This window comes from Neovison vison, chromosome 6 (genome assembly GCF_020171115.1).
Source record: "Neovison vison isolate M4711 chromosome 6, ASM_NN_V1, whole genome shotgun sequence".
In the NCBI taxonomy this organism is placed as follows: Eukaryota; Metazoa; Chordata; class Mammalia; order Carnivora; family Mustelidae; genus Neogale; species Neogale vison.
In genome coordinates, this window is record NC_058096.1 from 198,677,036 (window position 1) to 198,693,498 (window position 16,463).

Sequence of the window (16,463 nt, forward strand, 5' to 3'; positions counted from 1 at the left end):
CCAGCTTTGGCCTCTAGGCATTCCTTGCCTACTGTCTGTGTTAATTCCCATCTCTTCCTTCAAGCTCACCTGGCCTCTACTCTGTCTCTTCACTGTGTGATTCCCAAAAGGATTTAGGGTAAGATATTTCAGAATGATCTCCTCATCTTGAGATCTTTAATTATATCTTCCAAGACCCCTTTTCCAAATAGGATCATGTTCATGAGTTCCCGGGAGATGACATGGGCCTCTCTTTTTGAGGACCACCTTTCAAACCCCTCACATGTACACCCACACATTCACACACATTAGTCACTTATGTATAAGTATATTGATATTGGTAAGGGAAAAGGGCTATTCAGCAGATTTTTTTCACCCCGAAATATTATTTTAGAGATTGGAAAAATATTCTTCACATAAGAGAAAATGAATTCCACTTCATGAAAATTTTGTACAATGTCTTCAGAGAGAAAATATAGTCATTTTTTTATTTTTTCATTTTAAAACTCTAATACTATGTGTTTCAAATAATAGAAGGTAGGCTCCATCTTTTTTTTTAAACCATCTTTCTGATGAGTGATGGATTTTCTTCCCATAATTTATTTCCATATTTTTCACATCTAGTTAGTCCCCAGCATCTACTGACTTTTTCCTCCTTGCTAACTTCTTTCTCTCCTCTCTTCTTCTCTCCATCCAGGTTCCTCTGACCACCCCTCCTTCCTCTTATGATAGCCTCAGTTCTGACCTTTGTAATCTCCCACCTGAATCAACATAATAAAGCTGTTCTAGTCTAGTCTACATCTTCTACCAGAATTATGATTCCAAAATACAAATTCATTCCATTAACTTCATTTTCTGTCTGACTTATTTTACTTAGCATAATACCCTGTAGGTCCATCCAAGTTGTTGAGAATGGCAAGATCTTTCTTTTTTTAAGGCTGAATAACATTCCATTGTATATATACCACACTTCTTAATTCATCTATCTATGGGCACTTAGGTTGCTTGCATATCTTATCTATTGTGAATAATGCTGTAATGTACACGTGCTTATATCTTTTTGAATTTGTGTTTTAATTTTCTTGGGTAAATACCCAGAAGTAGAATTACTGGATCACATGGGACTCCTATTTTCAATTTTTTCCAAGAGCCTCTGTGCTTTTTCCAGAGTGGTTACACCATTTGTATTCCCACCAGCAGTGCACAGGTTTTCCCTTTTCTCCACATCCTCACCCACACTTGTCATTTTTAATGAAATATTTGGGTTTTTTTGTTCTCCAAAGAAGATGAAAGTAAAGTATCTTACTCTTTTCACTTTGCAGGAACTGATTCCTACAAGCGATAGCAATGCAGTTGTATCTCTCACACGCCTGTTCGAAGTATTACTCTGTAATGTCCTGGAAAATGATCCTACAAGCAAGCATATTCGTGTTTGGATTATGGTAGGTTTCATACTTAATGTGACTTTTATTTGCAGAATAAAATTTGCCTCTGGAAGTGATCATTGCATTGAGGAAGACATAAGATCCAGAGCTGTTTTTTGGTGAGCACCAAAGGAATAGCTGAAGGCATTGAAGTAGCCCTAACCTGGTATTCTGACTTAAAAAACATTTTAAAGAAAGTAACATATGTGCAAATGAACCCAAATAGTTTTCTTATTTATGAAAGATCATAATTTGATAAACAATAAGGCGTCTTAGTATTAATCCATTAACAACTTGAGGTGAATTGAATTTGTTTTAAGTTTAAGTCATGATGTAGGCTGCTAAAAGCTGGCTGTAAGAGACCAGAAACAGGCATCCAACCAGCTGGGTGGAGCATCGCCAGCAGGGTTCATAGAGCACATTGCTAGATGGGGAGTCAGGGCTTCAGGTAGCTAATGTCTAGAGGTCAGAGAAGACCACAGAACAGGACTCTATGGGAGCCAGAGGAAAGAGTGTTTGGCTCTCTTCCCTGGTCTGTGTTTCTTTCCTATTTGCCACCTTATTCAGAAATACCTTCATCTTCTTTACTGAGTCTACCTTATCTTCTACTCTGTGGTGATAGTGGTGCTCTCCCAGTGCTTCCCCTTCACCTTGTCACCACAGAAAGTCCTCTACCTCAGACACCTCACATTCCAGGGTTCCCTGCTGATCATCACCGCCTTTCCTCCTTCCTTTTCACCATTATTAGAAGAAATTGAAAAGACATGTTTGAAGCATAGTTTATTCATATTCCTTTTTCTCCCAAAGTTTGGAACTGCCTGTCACAGAACTAGTTTTTAATATTGTTCCATACCTATCTGTGTTACCTATTTGTAAAATAAAAGCATTTTAGGAATAGCTCACTTTTATAAGCTTCATGTTATATCTGTATCTGTATATAGAGAGATAGACCTATATATATGACCTTCATGTTATATCTGTGTCTATATCTCTATCCATATAAAGTTTCATCCTATTGGTAAGCCTAAACTCCCTTAATTTTTTAAATGGTACAGAATTACTTTTAAAGACACTATGGAGTATTATGCCTCCATCAGAAAGGATGAATACCCAACTTTTGTAGCAACATGGGCGGGACTGGAAGAGATTATGCTGAGTGAAATAAGTCAAGCAGAGAGAGTCAATTATCATATGGTTTCACTTATTTGTGGAGCATAACAAATAGCATGGAGGACAAGGGGCGTTAGAGAGGAGTAGGGAATTTGGGTAAATTGGAAGGGGAGGTGAACCATGAGAGACTATGGACTCTGAAAAACAATCTGAGGGGTTTAAAGTGGCGGGGGGTGGGGTTGGGGTACCAGGTGGTGGGTATTATAGAGGGCACGGCTTGCATGGAGCACTGGGTGTGGTGAAAAAATAAGGAATAATGTTTTTCTGAAAATAAATAAATTGAAAAAAAGACTAATATAAATTGATAATTGGTTAAAAATTTCCTCTTAAAATATATTTGAGGGGCTCCTGGCAGGCTCAGTCAGTAGAGTATGTGACCCTTGATCTCAGGTCATGAATTCTCACATCGTGGTAATGAAGTCCCACATTGGGTAAGAAGTTATTAAAAAAAAAAAAACCAAAAAGAAAAATATATTTGATGATATGTGTGTGTGTGTGCATGTATGTGTGTATTTGAAAGATTTAAACTGGATAAAGCATGTACCTAGAGTAAAATTCAAAAGCTGAAAGTAGGCTTTCTATCCATATCAATGCCATAGCCACCCTCAAGGAAACCACTGTTATCAGTGCCTTAGGTAGCCTGCTAGAGGTATTTGAATCATTCTCTTCTTTACTACATTTTTATACATGAGCGTACTACACATACCGATTTGCATCTTTTTTTGCGGTATATCTTGGAGATTTTTCCATATCCATATGCTTACTGAGTTACTTGTTTAAACAGCTGCCAAGTAGTCCAGTATACACAACGTAATCTCATCAAACAGACCCCAATTGAAAACAGTTGCTTCTTATTTTTGGCTGCACAGACAGTGCTGCAGTGAATGTTCTTGTACGTACATCATTTTGACAGGTGGGAATATATTTAAGGGTAAACTCCTTAAAGAGGAATTCCTAAATCACTTGATACGGGCATGTTATGTATGTATTTATTTTTTTTTAAAGATTTTATTTATTTATTTGACAGAGAGAGAGAGATCACAAGTAGGCAGAGAGGCAGGCAGAGTGAGAAACAGGTGGAGAGAGAGACACAGGCAGAGAGCCTGATGCGGGGCTCAATCCCAGGACCCTGAGACCATGACCTGATCTGAAGGCAGAGGCTTAACCCACTGAGCCCCTAGGCACCCCTATTTATTTATTTTTAAATAGACTCCACACCCAGCATGGAACATGAGGCTTGAACTCACAACCCTGAGATCAAGACCTGAGCCAAGAGTAAGAGTCAGATGCCTGACGAACTGAGCCATCCAGGGGCCCTGCTATGGGCATTTTATATTTAGCTAGATAATGCCAGAGAAATAATTCTGCGACTTAGCTGTGCTCCATTCCACTTGCAGACCTGGCCTTTTCCAAATATGTTAATCAGGCCCCCTTAATATGTTAAATTTTAATTTGTTAAAAATTTCTTCTAAATAATTAGTTTAAATTAAACTTTTTTTTTTTTTAACCAATAGGCTACCTTTATGTTTTCTTTGATTTGGTCCATTGGAGCAAGTTGTGATACAAATGGTCGGTTCGTTTTTGATACTTTCCTACGGTCAATCATACAGGGAAGAGACGGATACAACCCAGTGCCTGACTCTGTGGGTAAATGGGAGTGCCAGTTTGACGAAAAAGGTCTGGTTTATGACTACATGTATGAGGTAAGATATAAAATGTTTGTTATGGTAAGTTTTAAAACTCCAAGTATTGGATCGAAAGGCAGAACCGGGTTCCCATCCTAGTGATGTTTTGATCGCTGTGGTTGGCGTTTTTGTCCCTTCTCTTTAGTTTCTCCACCTTTAACTTGTGGACTGTATAGATAAACTTTCTTTAGGGCTATTCTGCAGTTTATAGACTTAAATTAAATCTATTTTCTCCACTTTAAAAAATTCACAAAAAGATTCTTTTAATCTGCAGGCATCTGAATAATCATTTGATTCACGCAAATTTTACTTCAGAGACATAAGATCTGCAGAGAGCCTTAAGTACAACTTACCCTAAATCTCAGGATTTACAGATAAAGAGGCAAGCCTAGGAAGGCAAGTGGTTAGCAGAACCGGGACTTTGAATCTAGCTCTCTTGACTACAAGTGTAGGAATCTTTCCCAACACCATGCTAATACAGAATTTTAAAAATATGACCAGAAAGAGTTTTCATCCTCATTAGTCACAGTGGGAAGTCAATAAAATCCTCTAAAACCAAAAAATCAGGAGGCAATAACATAAGCCTATCTTTGAGTTGGGGATGAATCCCCAAATGTCCAGCTTAAAGAGGTAAAAATATAGTGGCTGGTGAAGAGAAAAATGAGAGTGGGAAACTGCTGTTTTTCTTAACCTCGTTAAAAGTTCTGACTCTAAAATATGTGCATATGTGGCAGACATGAAATCTAAAACTTAAAAAATTAAGTTGAGCCTGGGTGGCTCAGTTGGTTAAGCTGCTGCCTTCGGCTCAGGTCATGATCCCAGGGTCCTGGGATTGAGTCCCGCATCGGGCTCTCTGCTCGGCGGGGAGCCTGCTTCCTCCTCTCTCTCTCTGCCTGCCTCTCTGCCTACTTGTGATCTCTCTCTGTCAAATAAATAAATAAAATCTTTTTTTAAGAAATTAAGAATATGAATTACTAAAGAAACATGCAAAACTACCACCATCCAGACACATACCATATACATGTACAATTTGTCAGGAAATAGGAAAATTCTTTGATGTCAGCCATTACACTGAAGCAGAGGGATAATTAATCCAAAGAAAATTTGTTGTTTCTTAAATTGGGTGGTGGATTCATGGGTGCTTATTTATCTACTTTAAGACTACAAAATGTTATATACATTATTTTAGGTGAATCGTTACTACAAGATTTTATTATGATAAACTAAGGTTTTGAAAAGCAAATATGATATCAGTATGTTAGAGAGTTTTCTGATATCAAGTACATTGTTATATTTTAAAACTTATGTTCTCTTGTAGTTGAAAAACCGAGGTCGCTGGCTCCATTGGAATGAATTAATTAAAAGCACTAATTTAGGAGAAAAACTTGTGAAGATTCAAGATATCATAGTCCCTACAATGGACACAATTAGATATACATTTCTAATGGATTTGAGTATTACCTATGCAAAGTAAGAAACTGTGTAATGGACATGCATTTTAAATATAACGGTGCCTTTCTAATAGCATCATAGGATTGATATCTTTCTTTCTTTCTTTTTAAGAGAGGGAGAGAGTGGGAGAAAGGGGCAGAGAGAGAGAGAGAATCCCAAGGAGGCAGCATAGAGCCTGATGTGGGGCTCGATCTCACAAACCTGAGATCATGACCTGAGCCAAAATCAAGAGTCATATGTTTAACCCACTGAGCCACCCAGGCGCCCTAGATCATGGGACTTTTTGAAGTAAACTTGGAGGTCATCCATTTTCAGATAACAGACTCTGAGGAACTAATTAACATGCCAATAGTCACCTCTGTTACTAGTGGAAAACCTAGAATCCAGATTTTCTATTGCCTACACCAAAAACTAGCAGCCATACTTTGGTGTCTTATATTTATTGTATTAGTAACAGCAGACTAAAAGTCAGTTGCAGTGTTATTGGTAAATAGGTAAGCATTCTACCTTAAATGTTTTGTATTGCTCCTGAGTATCAACTATGATCCACATTCTCCCATTTAGCATTTCTCAGGTATGTCCTATGCCAGTTCTTCATAACTTAAGATGAAGTGGAAATCTCAGACTTAGAAGAGCACATCAAAGATGACATGAAACTGATCAAAAGCCTGGCATGTGCTGTAGACATAGTCATACCAGCTTTCCTAATAACATTCTTGTAGTTACTTTCCTTTTAAAACATTGGGCATAATTTATCATTAATACTATTTAAACTAGAGGAACTTATATAATATGAATGAATGTCATGATTTGTTTTTTATGAAGAACCTGTTTCTTGGGGTGCCTGGGTGGCTCAGTCAGTTAAGCAGCTGCCTTTGGCTCAGGTCATGAGCCCAGGGGCCTGGGATCAAGCCCTGCATCAACCTCCCTGCTCTTCTCCCTCTCCCTCTGCTGCCCCCCCCCCCCGGTTGTGCTCTCTTGTTCTGTCAAATAAGTAATAAATAAATCTTAGAAATAAGAAGAACCTGTTTCTTAGTGAATTTTCTGACAATTTTATCTTGTTTAATAAAACACACACACACACACACACACACATACACACACAGGAAAAACAGCTCATGAGGGAACATTGTTGTATCCCTATTGTCACATTAAAAAAAAAAACACTTTATTTTTTTATTTTTTTTTTCCCAATTTATTTATTTTCAGAAAAACAGTATTCATTATTTTTTCACCACACCCAGTGCTCCATGCAAGCTGTGCCCTCTATAATACCCACCACCTGGTACCCCAACCTCCCACCCCCCCCGCCACTTCAAACCCTCAGACTGTTTTTCAGAGTCCATAGTCTCTCATGGTTCACCTCCCCTTCCAATTTACCCAAATTCCCTACTACTCTCTAACGCCCCTTGTCCTCCATGCTATTGGTTATGCTCCACAAATGAGTGAAACCATATGATAATTGACTCTCTCTGCTTGACTGATTTCACTCAGCATAATCTCTTCCAGTCCCGTCCATGTTGCTACAAAAGTTGGATATTCGTCCTTTCTGATGGAGGCATAATACTCCATAGTGTATATGGACCACATCTTCCTTATCCATTCATCCGTTGAAGGGCATCTTGGTTCTTTCCATAGTTTGGCGACTGTGGCCATTGCTGCTATAAACATTGGGGTACAGATGGCCCTTCTTTTCACGACATCTGTATCTTTGGGGTAAATACCCAGGAGTGCAATTGCAGGGTCGTAGGGAAGCTCTATTTTTAATTTCTTGAGGAATCTCCACACTGTTCTCCAAAGAGGCTGCACCAACTTGCATTCCCACCAACAGTGTAAGAGGGTTCCCCTTTCTCCACATCCTCTCCAACACATGTTGTTTCCTGTTTTGTTAATTTTGGCCATTCTAACTGGTGTAAGGTGATATCTCAATGTGGTTTTAATTTGAATCTCCCTGAGGGCTAATGATGATGAGCATTTTTTCATGTGTCTGATAGCCATTTGTATTTCTTGATTGGAGAAGTGTCTGTTCATATCTTCTGCCCATTTTTTGATGTGTTTGTCTGTTTCGTGTGGGTTGAGTTTGAGGAGTTCATTATAGATCCTGGATATCAACCTTTTGTCTGTACTGTCATTTGCAAATATCTTCTCCCATTCCGTGGGTTGCCTCTTTGTTTTTTTGACTGTTTCCTTTGCTGTGCAGAAGCTTTTGATTTTGATGAAGTCCCAGAAGTCTATTTTCGCTTTTGTTTCCTTTGCCTTTGGAGACGTATCTTGAAAGAAGTTGCTGTGGCTGATATCGAAGAGATTACTGCCTATGTTCTCCTCTAAGATTCTGATAGATTCCTGTCTCACGTTGAGGTCTTTTATCCATTTTGAGTTGATCTTTGTGTACGGTGTAAGAGAATGGTCGAGTTTCATTCTTCTACATATAGCTGTCCAGTTTTCCCAGCACCATTTATTGAAGAGACTGTCTTTTTTCCACTGTATATTTTTTCCTGTTTTGTCAAAGTCAATGTGCAGAAATCAGTGGCTTTCTTATACACTAACAATGAAAATACAGAAAGGGAAATTAGAGAATCGATTCCATTTACTATAGCACCAAGAACCATAAGATACCTGGGAATAAACCTAACTAAAGAGGTAAAGGATCTATACTTGAGGAACTATAGAACACTCATGAAAGAAATTGAAGAAGACACAAAAAGATGGAAGACCATTCCATGCTCTTGGATCGGAAGAATAAACATCGTTAAAATGTCTATACTGCCTAGAGCAATCTATACTTTTAATGCCATTCCGATCAAAATTCCACCGGCATTCTTCAAAGAGCTGGAGCAAATAATCCAAAAATTTGTATGGAATCAGAAGAGACCCCGAATCGCTAAGGAAACGTTGAAAAACAAAAATAAAGCTGGCGGCATCACCTTACCTGATTTCAAGCTTTATTACAAAGCTGTGATCACCAAGACAGCATGGTACTGGCATAAAAACAGACACATAGACCAGTGGAACAGAGTAGAGAGCCCTGATATGGACCCTCAACTCTATGGTCAATTAATCTTCGACAAAAAAAACACTTTAAATCCAGTGTAGTTAACATACAGTGTTATATTGGTTTCCCCGTGTGCAGTATAGCTATTCAGCAGTTCTGTACATTACTCAGTGCTTATTTGTTACATTTTTTTCATTTCGAGGCTAATATTGAAAAGAAAAAGGCAAGGAATGGACTTGCATATTCTGAGAATTTGCAATGGTTCTGTGCCATGAACCATTTGCCAGGATAATGCTTTTTAAAAATTTAAAAAAAATTTTTAGAATAATGCTTTTAAATGAATACATACAAATAGTTACAAAAGAAAGGACATGTTATTGAAATACATTAAAATATTAAACACATTTTTCTTCCCTTTTTTTTATTGTGTTATGTTAGTCACCATATGGTACATCATTGGTTTTTGATGTAGTGTCCATGATTCATTGTTTGTGTGTAACACCCAGTGGTCCATGCAATCTGTGCCCTCCTTAGTACCCACCACCAGGCTCCCCATCCTCCCACCCCATAGTCTCTCATGGCTCATCTCCCTCCTCTGGTTTCCCCCTCCCTTCATTTTTCCCTTCCTTCTCCTAATGTCCTCCATGCTGTTCCTTATGTTCTACAAATAAGTGAAACCATATGATAATTGCCTTTCTCTGCTTCACTTATTTCACTCAGCATAATCTCCTCCATTTCTGTCCATGCTGATGCAAAAGTTGGGTATTTATCCTTTCTGATGGCTGAGTAATATTCCATTGTGTATATGGTCCACATCTTCTTTATCCATTTTTTCTGTTGAAGGGCACCTTAGCTCTTTCCACAGTTTGGCTGTTGTGGATATTGCTGCAATGAATATTAGGGTGCATGTGCCCCTTTTCACTGCATCTGTATCTTTGGGATAAATACCCAGTAGTACAGTTTCTGGGTCATAGGGCAGCTCTATTTTTAACTTTTTGAGGAATCTCCACACTGTTTTCCAAAGTGGCTGTACCAACTTGCGTTTCCACCATTAATGTAAGAGGGTTCCCCTTTCTCCACATTCTCTCCAACATTTTTTGTTTCTTACCTTGTCAATTTTTGCTATATTCTAACTGGGGTAAGGTAAGGTATCTCAGTGTGGTTTTGATTTGAATTTCCTTGATGGCTAATGATGTTGAACATTTTTTTCATGTGTCTGTTAACCATTTGTATGTCTTTGGAGAAGTGTCTGTTCATGTCTTCTGCCCATTTTTTGACTTGATTAACAGATTTGAGCTATGGTAGTAATACATATGCTGCTTTACTGACACATTAATACAGTCAGTGGGTCTGATGCCTATCGTAATTTCAAAGGAATATTAAGTGTAAGTGATATTTTTGAGATATCTGTAACCATTGTAATATTTAGAATAATATCTGTGATTTCTATTAATGACAAAGACACAGGTACGATTGATACAAGTGCTCCATTTTAGTTAAGATAGTAAAAGTAAGTATATAACCCTTTGTCATCCAAGTTCGCAGGTTCTCTGAACACTGTCTAAAAATTTCTTCTATTGGTCCCTGGGCCCCCAGTTCAGCATAGTATTTTATTTAAAAATTTTTTTAAATAAGTAACTTTCCATAAAGCAACTGTTAATCAGACTGAAACATGTAGGTGAACTTTCAGGGGCCACTGTAGTTCTTTTTTTTTTTTTTTAAAGATTATTTATTTATTTATTTGTCAGAGAGAGAGAGAGAGTGAGCGAGCACAGGCAGAGTGGCAGGCAGAGTCAGAGGGAGAGGCAGGCTCCCTGCGGAGCAAGGAGCCGGATGTGGGACTCGATCCCAGCACGCCGGGATCATGACCTGAGCCGAAGGCAGCTGCTTAACCAACTGAGCCACCCAGGTGTCCCAGGCCACTGTAGTTCTAAAAGAACTTTAATTTTATGTTTGTACTTTGATGATAATTTTTAAAATTAGTATTACCATAATTTGGGTTTCTTAGATGACCTCTGGTGCTTAGTTTTAGCTCCAGTCCTTGTGTTGTCTTTGTGTATTGGGTGATACCAAGTTATCCATCAAAGGGTCAGTATTACATTTTTAATCAGTAAACTGTATTTCTAAACTGGAATTCCCCAGAGTTCTGTGAACATAAATTCAAAGGATTTTTTTCCTTTTTAAATTAATTATGATCACTCAAGAATGAGAAGCCCTGGGGCGCCTGGGTGGCTCAGTGGGTTAAAGCCTCTGCCTTCGGCTCAGGTCGTGATCCCAGGGTCCTGGGATCGAGCCCCGCATTGGGCTCTCTGCTTGGTGGGGAGCCTGCTTCCTCCTTTCTCTCTGCCTGCTTCTCTGCCTACTTGTGATCTCTGTCTGTCGAATAAATAAAATCTTAAAAAAAAAAAAAAAAAGGAATGAGAAGCCCTGCCTTGAGGCCCCACTGAATAGAGAATTCCTTAGAGTTTGCTTTTGGACAAATGATTCTAAAGGCCATTCTAAAATGCTCTTTTAGATTCTGAAGTTCTATCAACATGTATAATGTAACTATTAGCTTTAGACTTCACTGCCACCTACTTTTTGGTAACTCTGAAACAGCCTAAACTGGTCTTAATGTCATCTTATTTGTCTCTTCCACACTGCACCCTCTTGCCTCTACCTCCAAATAAAAAGTGTGAATACATTGCTTTTCTGAGGAGACAAACTTTAGCTTTCTTTGCTGAAAAGCAAAGCTTGTTATTACTTGTTTATGAGTGTTTTTGGAGTATAGAAATGTTACATCTGTCCAGATAATAGTTACTACTAAAGTCTCAGTAAAAGGAAGCAAAAGTGTGTGCCAGTTGTCACTTTCACTGGTCTCACATGAAATAACAGTGGTAGATTAAAATGTGAATCTTTAGATGAAGGTGATTTCATTACTTCAGTTTTCAACAAATTTCATCCTTCTGTAGTAGAAATGGTATTCTGGATTTTTCTCTTTTTTAATGATATGTTCATTGTTTTCATAAAGGCCATTGCTTTTCGTGGGTCCGACGGGTACAGGAAAATCAGTGTATGTGAAGGACAAACTAATGAATCACTTGGAAAAGGACCAGTATTTCCCTTTTTATGTTAATTTCTCTGCGCGGACCAGTGCCAACCAGGTTCAGGTTAGTTTAAAGCCAGAAACGGTCCATAATTAACTTTTTTGGTTTTTTGCCTTATTTGATTAGTGTTTAAAATTTGTATATTATGCTGAGTGAAATAAGTCAAGCAGAGAGAGTCAATTATCATATGGTTTCACTTATTTGTGGAGCATAACCAATAGCATGGAGGACAAGGGGCGTTAGAGAGAGTAGGGAATTTGGGTAAATTGGAAGGGGAGGTGAACCATGAGAGACTATGGACTCTGAAAAACAGTCTGAGGGGTTTGAAGTGGCGGGGGGGGGGGTGGGAGGTTGGGGTACCAGGTGGTGGGTATTATAGAGGGCACGGCTTGCATGGAGCACTGGGTGTGGTGAAAAAATAAGGAATAATGTTTTTCTGAAAATAAATAAATTGAAAAAAAATTTGTATATTAAATAAGCAGCTGTGTAAGTCTTCTATAAATTTAAATGAAATTTCAGAACCTTTGTTTTTGGCATTATAACTTAAGTTTTAAGGATAGGGGGCCTGGGTGGCTCAATTGTTAGGTGTCTGCCTTCGGCTTGGGTCACGATCCTGGGGTCCTGGAATCAAGCCCCGCATCAGACTCCCTGCTCAGCAGAAAGTCTGCTTCTCCCTCTCCCACTCCCCGTGCTTGTGTTCCCTCTCTTGTTGTCTCTCTCTCTCTCTCTCTCTCTGTCAAATAAATAAATAAATAAATAAAATCTTTAAAGAAAAGTTTTAAGGACAAAAATTCAAGAGAACATTTAAAAAATTTTATGTTCCCATTTTTATTTATTAAATTCCTGAGGTATAAATTATTTTAAACATATCTATTTAAAAAAACAAAGGATAAAAGACACACCAATTAACTGACAATTTCTAAGAGCATGTAATGTTGGAACCACATTCAAGGGAACATTTTTGCATTAATACTGGATTATTGAGCTTTGTCGTCTTTTTTATAAGCCCAAGAAGAAGCCACAGTTGCTTTCTTAACTGGAGAAGAAACTGGGGGGGGTGGGTAGAAAAAGAGTGAGAACTTTGAATTGTTCTTCTAGATTCTCCTAGATGAGTCTTCAGGACATTTGCTGCTTACTGACTCTTGGTCCATGAAAGGTCTTTCAAGCCATGGACTGTTGTATGACCTTATGTGACAGGAATCATGGGTTGTTCATGCCCTTCTTTGTGCCAAGTTGAAAGTTCTATGTGAGACCTTTTCTAGTTACTATTATAATCATCCATGCCTAAATTCATGTCCATTCTCACCTAAATTATGGGGCTAATTTCTGGTTTTTTAAGCCTGTAGAATTCCCTTAATTTCAAAATCTGACAAATTTAGATCAGGGTTTTTAGATGTTGAATAAGTTAAAGTTAATAGAGATGCTGGGGTATCCAACAAGGAAAATATTTTGTGTTTGTGTGCAATATAAATATGTATGTATATAATTATTTTTTAAGGAATTTTTAAATTAGAGCATGTGCATGAGTGCAGAGAGGGGCAGAGGGAGAGGGTGAGGGAGAAGCAGGCTCCCTGCTGAGCAGGGAGCTCAACATAAGGTTCGATCCCCAGACCCTGGGATCATAATATGAGCTGAAGGCAGACACCCAGGCACCCCTGTATATAACAATTCTGAGTGCATAAAAGGATTTCAATAAATGCTCTTTGATATTGAATAAAAGGTTTGATATCCCCTAAAAATGAGTAAATGTAAACACACACATAATGCTTCCTGACATTATTTCCTTATATAGACTGTAAATTCTTTTTCCTCTGGTGTTTAGAATGGCTTTAAATACTCTTCTTCTTCTTCTTTATATTTTAGAATATTATTATGGCTAGACTGGATAAAAGACGCAAAGGAGTTTTTGGACCACCAATGGGAAAGAAGTGTGTAATTTTTATAGATGACATGAATATGCCTGCATTGGAGAAATATGGAGCTCAACCTCCTGTTGAATTACTACGACAATTTTTTGACTGTGGGCACTGGTAACTATTTAACTGGAGTTTTAATTAGCCAGGCTGAAATCATTTTTGTTCTCTTTTTCAATTTTAGTTTCTCACATCAAAGTAATACATTTTTTCAAGGTACTGATAGAAGAAAATGGTTATTCAGATTTTCTTATATAGAAATTTTTGGAAGACTTTTCTGTACTTTTTAATGACATTCTTTCCTGTGAATGTGTGAGTTAGATTACTGGGATGAATAATCCAGTATAAGAAATGAATTTATCCAATAATGGAATAAGTTCTTTCCTTTTCAACTATTATTTTCAATCCTTGAAAATAACTTACCAATTATATCTTTCAAAGTACTATTCTCCCAGAGTGGAGAACTTGTGGGTAGGCTTCAACCATAATCATAATCAGCATTCTATGTTTCTGCCATTTTAAATTCTCTGTATTTTCTGTGACTATTCGGGAGTACTGTACCCTGGAGATAGCTTGGTTTTGACATCAATTCCATAGATAACTCTTCCTCTCCCTTCATTCCCATTTTTTTTAAAAAGATTTACTTATTTTAGAGAAAGAATGTATACATGTGCTATGAGGGGGGAGAAGGAGAGGGAGAGAATCTTAAACAAGATTGCACTCCCTGCTGAGTGCAAAGTCCAGTGCAGGGCCAGATCTCATGACCCAAGAGATCATGACTTAAACCAAAATCAAGAGTGGATACTGAACTGAATGAGCCACCTAGGCACCCACCCTCCATCCCATTGTTATGACGCTATAGTTAGTTACCAACATGTAAGACATTGTATCTTTTAGTAAGGATTTAGTAATTCTTTATTTCCTCCTCTTATATATACTTTTCTACTCCCTAGAATACATGATTTTTTTAAAATTTAAGGTAAGAGTAGACTAATTTTGAAGCTAAGTCATATTTCAGAAATAATTTTTGTTACTACTTCATTTTGTTATTACTTTTGTTATTACTTTATTATACCTGGGACTCCTGCCTTCAGGAGATAACTACTGTTAATAGTGTATTCCCTATTCTTTCAAGGTTTTTTTTTCTATTCAAACATATTTTTATTTAAAAAAGTAGACTCCTATTACACAATGTTTTATGACTTATTTGCACCTAAAATTTTTTTGAGCACCTGTCCATATTGTTTATCTCATTTTATTGGCTTTTTTTTAATTTTGTAAGCTTCTTTTTTTTAAAATTAAATTAATTTATTTATTTTCAGAAAAACAGTATTCATTATTTTTTTACCACACCCAGTGCTCCATGCAATCTGTGCCCTCTATAATACCCACCACCTGGTACCCCAACCTCCCACCCTCCCGCCACTTCAAACCCTTCAGTTGTTTTTCAGAGTCCATAGTCTCTCATGATTCACCTCCCCTTCCAATTTACCCCAACTCCCTTCTCCTCTCTAAGACCCCTTGTCCTCCATGATATTTGTTATGCTCCACAAATAAGTGAAACCATATGATACTTGACTCTCTCTGCTTGACTTATTTCGCTCAGCATAATCTCTTCCAGTCCCGTCCATGTTGCTACAAAAGTTGGGTATTCATCCTTTCTGATGGAGGCATAATACTCCATAGTGTATATGGACCACATCTTCCTTATCCATTCGTCTGTTGAAGGGCATCTTGGTTCTTTCCACAGTTTGGCGACCGCGGCCATTGCTACTATAAACACTGGGGTAGAGATGGCCCTTCTTTTCAGGACATCTGTATCTTTGGGGTAAATACCCAGGAGTGCAATTGCAGGGTCATAGGAAAGTTCTATTTTTAATTTCTTGAGGAATCTCCACACTGTTCTCCAAAGAGACTGCACCAACTTGCATTCCCACCAACAGTGGAAGAGGGTTCCCCTTTCTCCACATCCTCTCCAACACATGTATTTTGTAAGCCTCTAATATAATTTAATTGTGTGGATCCTGCCATAATTTATTTAACAAACTCCCTCTGAAAGTTATTAGGATTGTTGTCAAAAACCAGGTCATATTTTCATACTTCCTGTTAGAGGTACTGGTAAAGACTGACTACATAGATTTCTCCCATGTCTCCTGCCCCCTTTTTGTAAGAACTTCAGTGTTAAAAGACTTAATGGCCTATCAGTAATAAGCACATTTTCGATCTTAGTGGTTCCAGCTAAATTGAGCCATTTATATATTTCTTACTTTCTTTTTAAATTTTTATTTATTTATTTATTTGAGAGAGGCAGAGGGAGAAGGAAAACAGACTTCTTGCTGAGCAGGGGTCCCGACATGGGGCTCAATCCAGGAACCCTGTGATCATGACCTGAGCTGAAGGCAGATGTCCCTATATATTTCTTTCTCATTAAAATTTCTTTCAAGTTTTGTTGTGCCCCATTGGGTCTCTTTTTAACAAAAGTGTTATAGATACTATTTAGACATTTTTACGTGCTCTGGAGATCTGAGATGTAAAAATAAAATCAGGACTTCACTGTAAGTAGTATGACTATGATTGTTTTGGACTAGAACTATTATGAACATAAAAGAGGAGTATTACTAATAATTATTGGAGTAATTATTAGTAATAATAATTATTGGACAAGCCCAGTCAGAAGTGTCCTAGGCAAAATGGGACATGTGGTCCACCTACCTATAATCAGCTACAAACAGGAATAATCTCTCATCCACGCTTCTGGATTT

General features: G+C 37.8%; 1 protein-coding gene across 1 annotated transcript in view; it reads left to right on the top strand.

The window, feature by feature from the left end:
* The window catches only part of DNAH12 (dynein axonemal heavy chain 12), a 243,907-nt gene that overhangs the window by 124,453 nt on the left and 102,991 nt on the right, over positions 1 to 16,463 (top strand). The window contains exons 36-40 of the mRNA XM_044253319.1: positions 1,302 to 1,421; positions 4,088 to 4,276; positions 5,577 to 5,728; positions 11,713 to 11,851; positions 13,652 to 13,818. Coding sequence (XP_044109254.1) covers positions 1,302 to 1,421; positions 4,088 to 4,276; positions 5,577 to 5,728; positions 11,713 to 11,851; positions 13,652 to 13,818 — 767 coding nt within the window. The remainder of the gene's footprint in view (positions 1 to 1,301; positions 1,422 to 4,087; positions 4,277 to 5,576; positions 5,729 to 11,712; positions 11,852 to 13,651; positions 13,819 to 16,463) is intronic.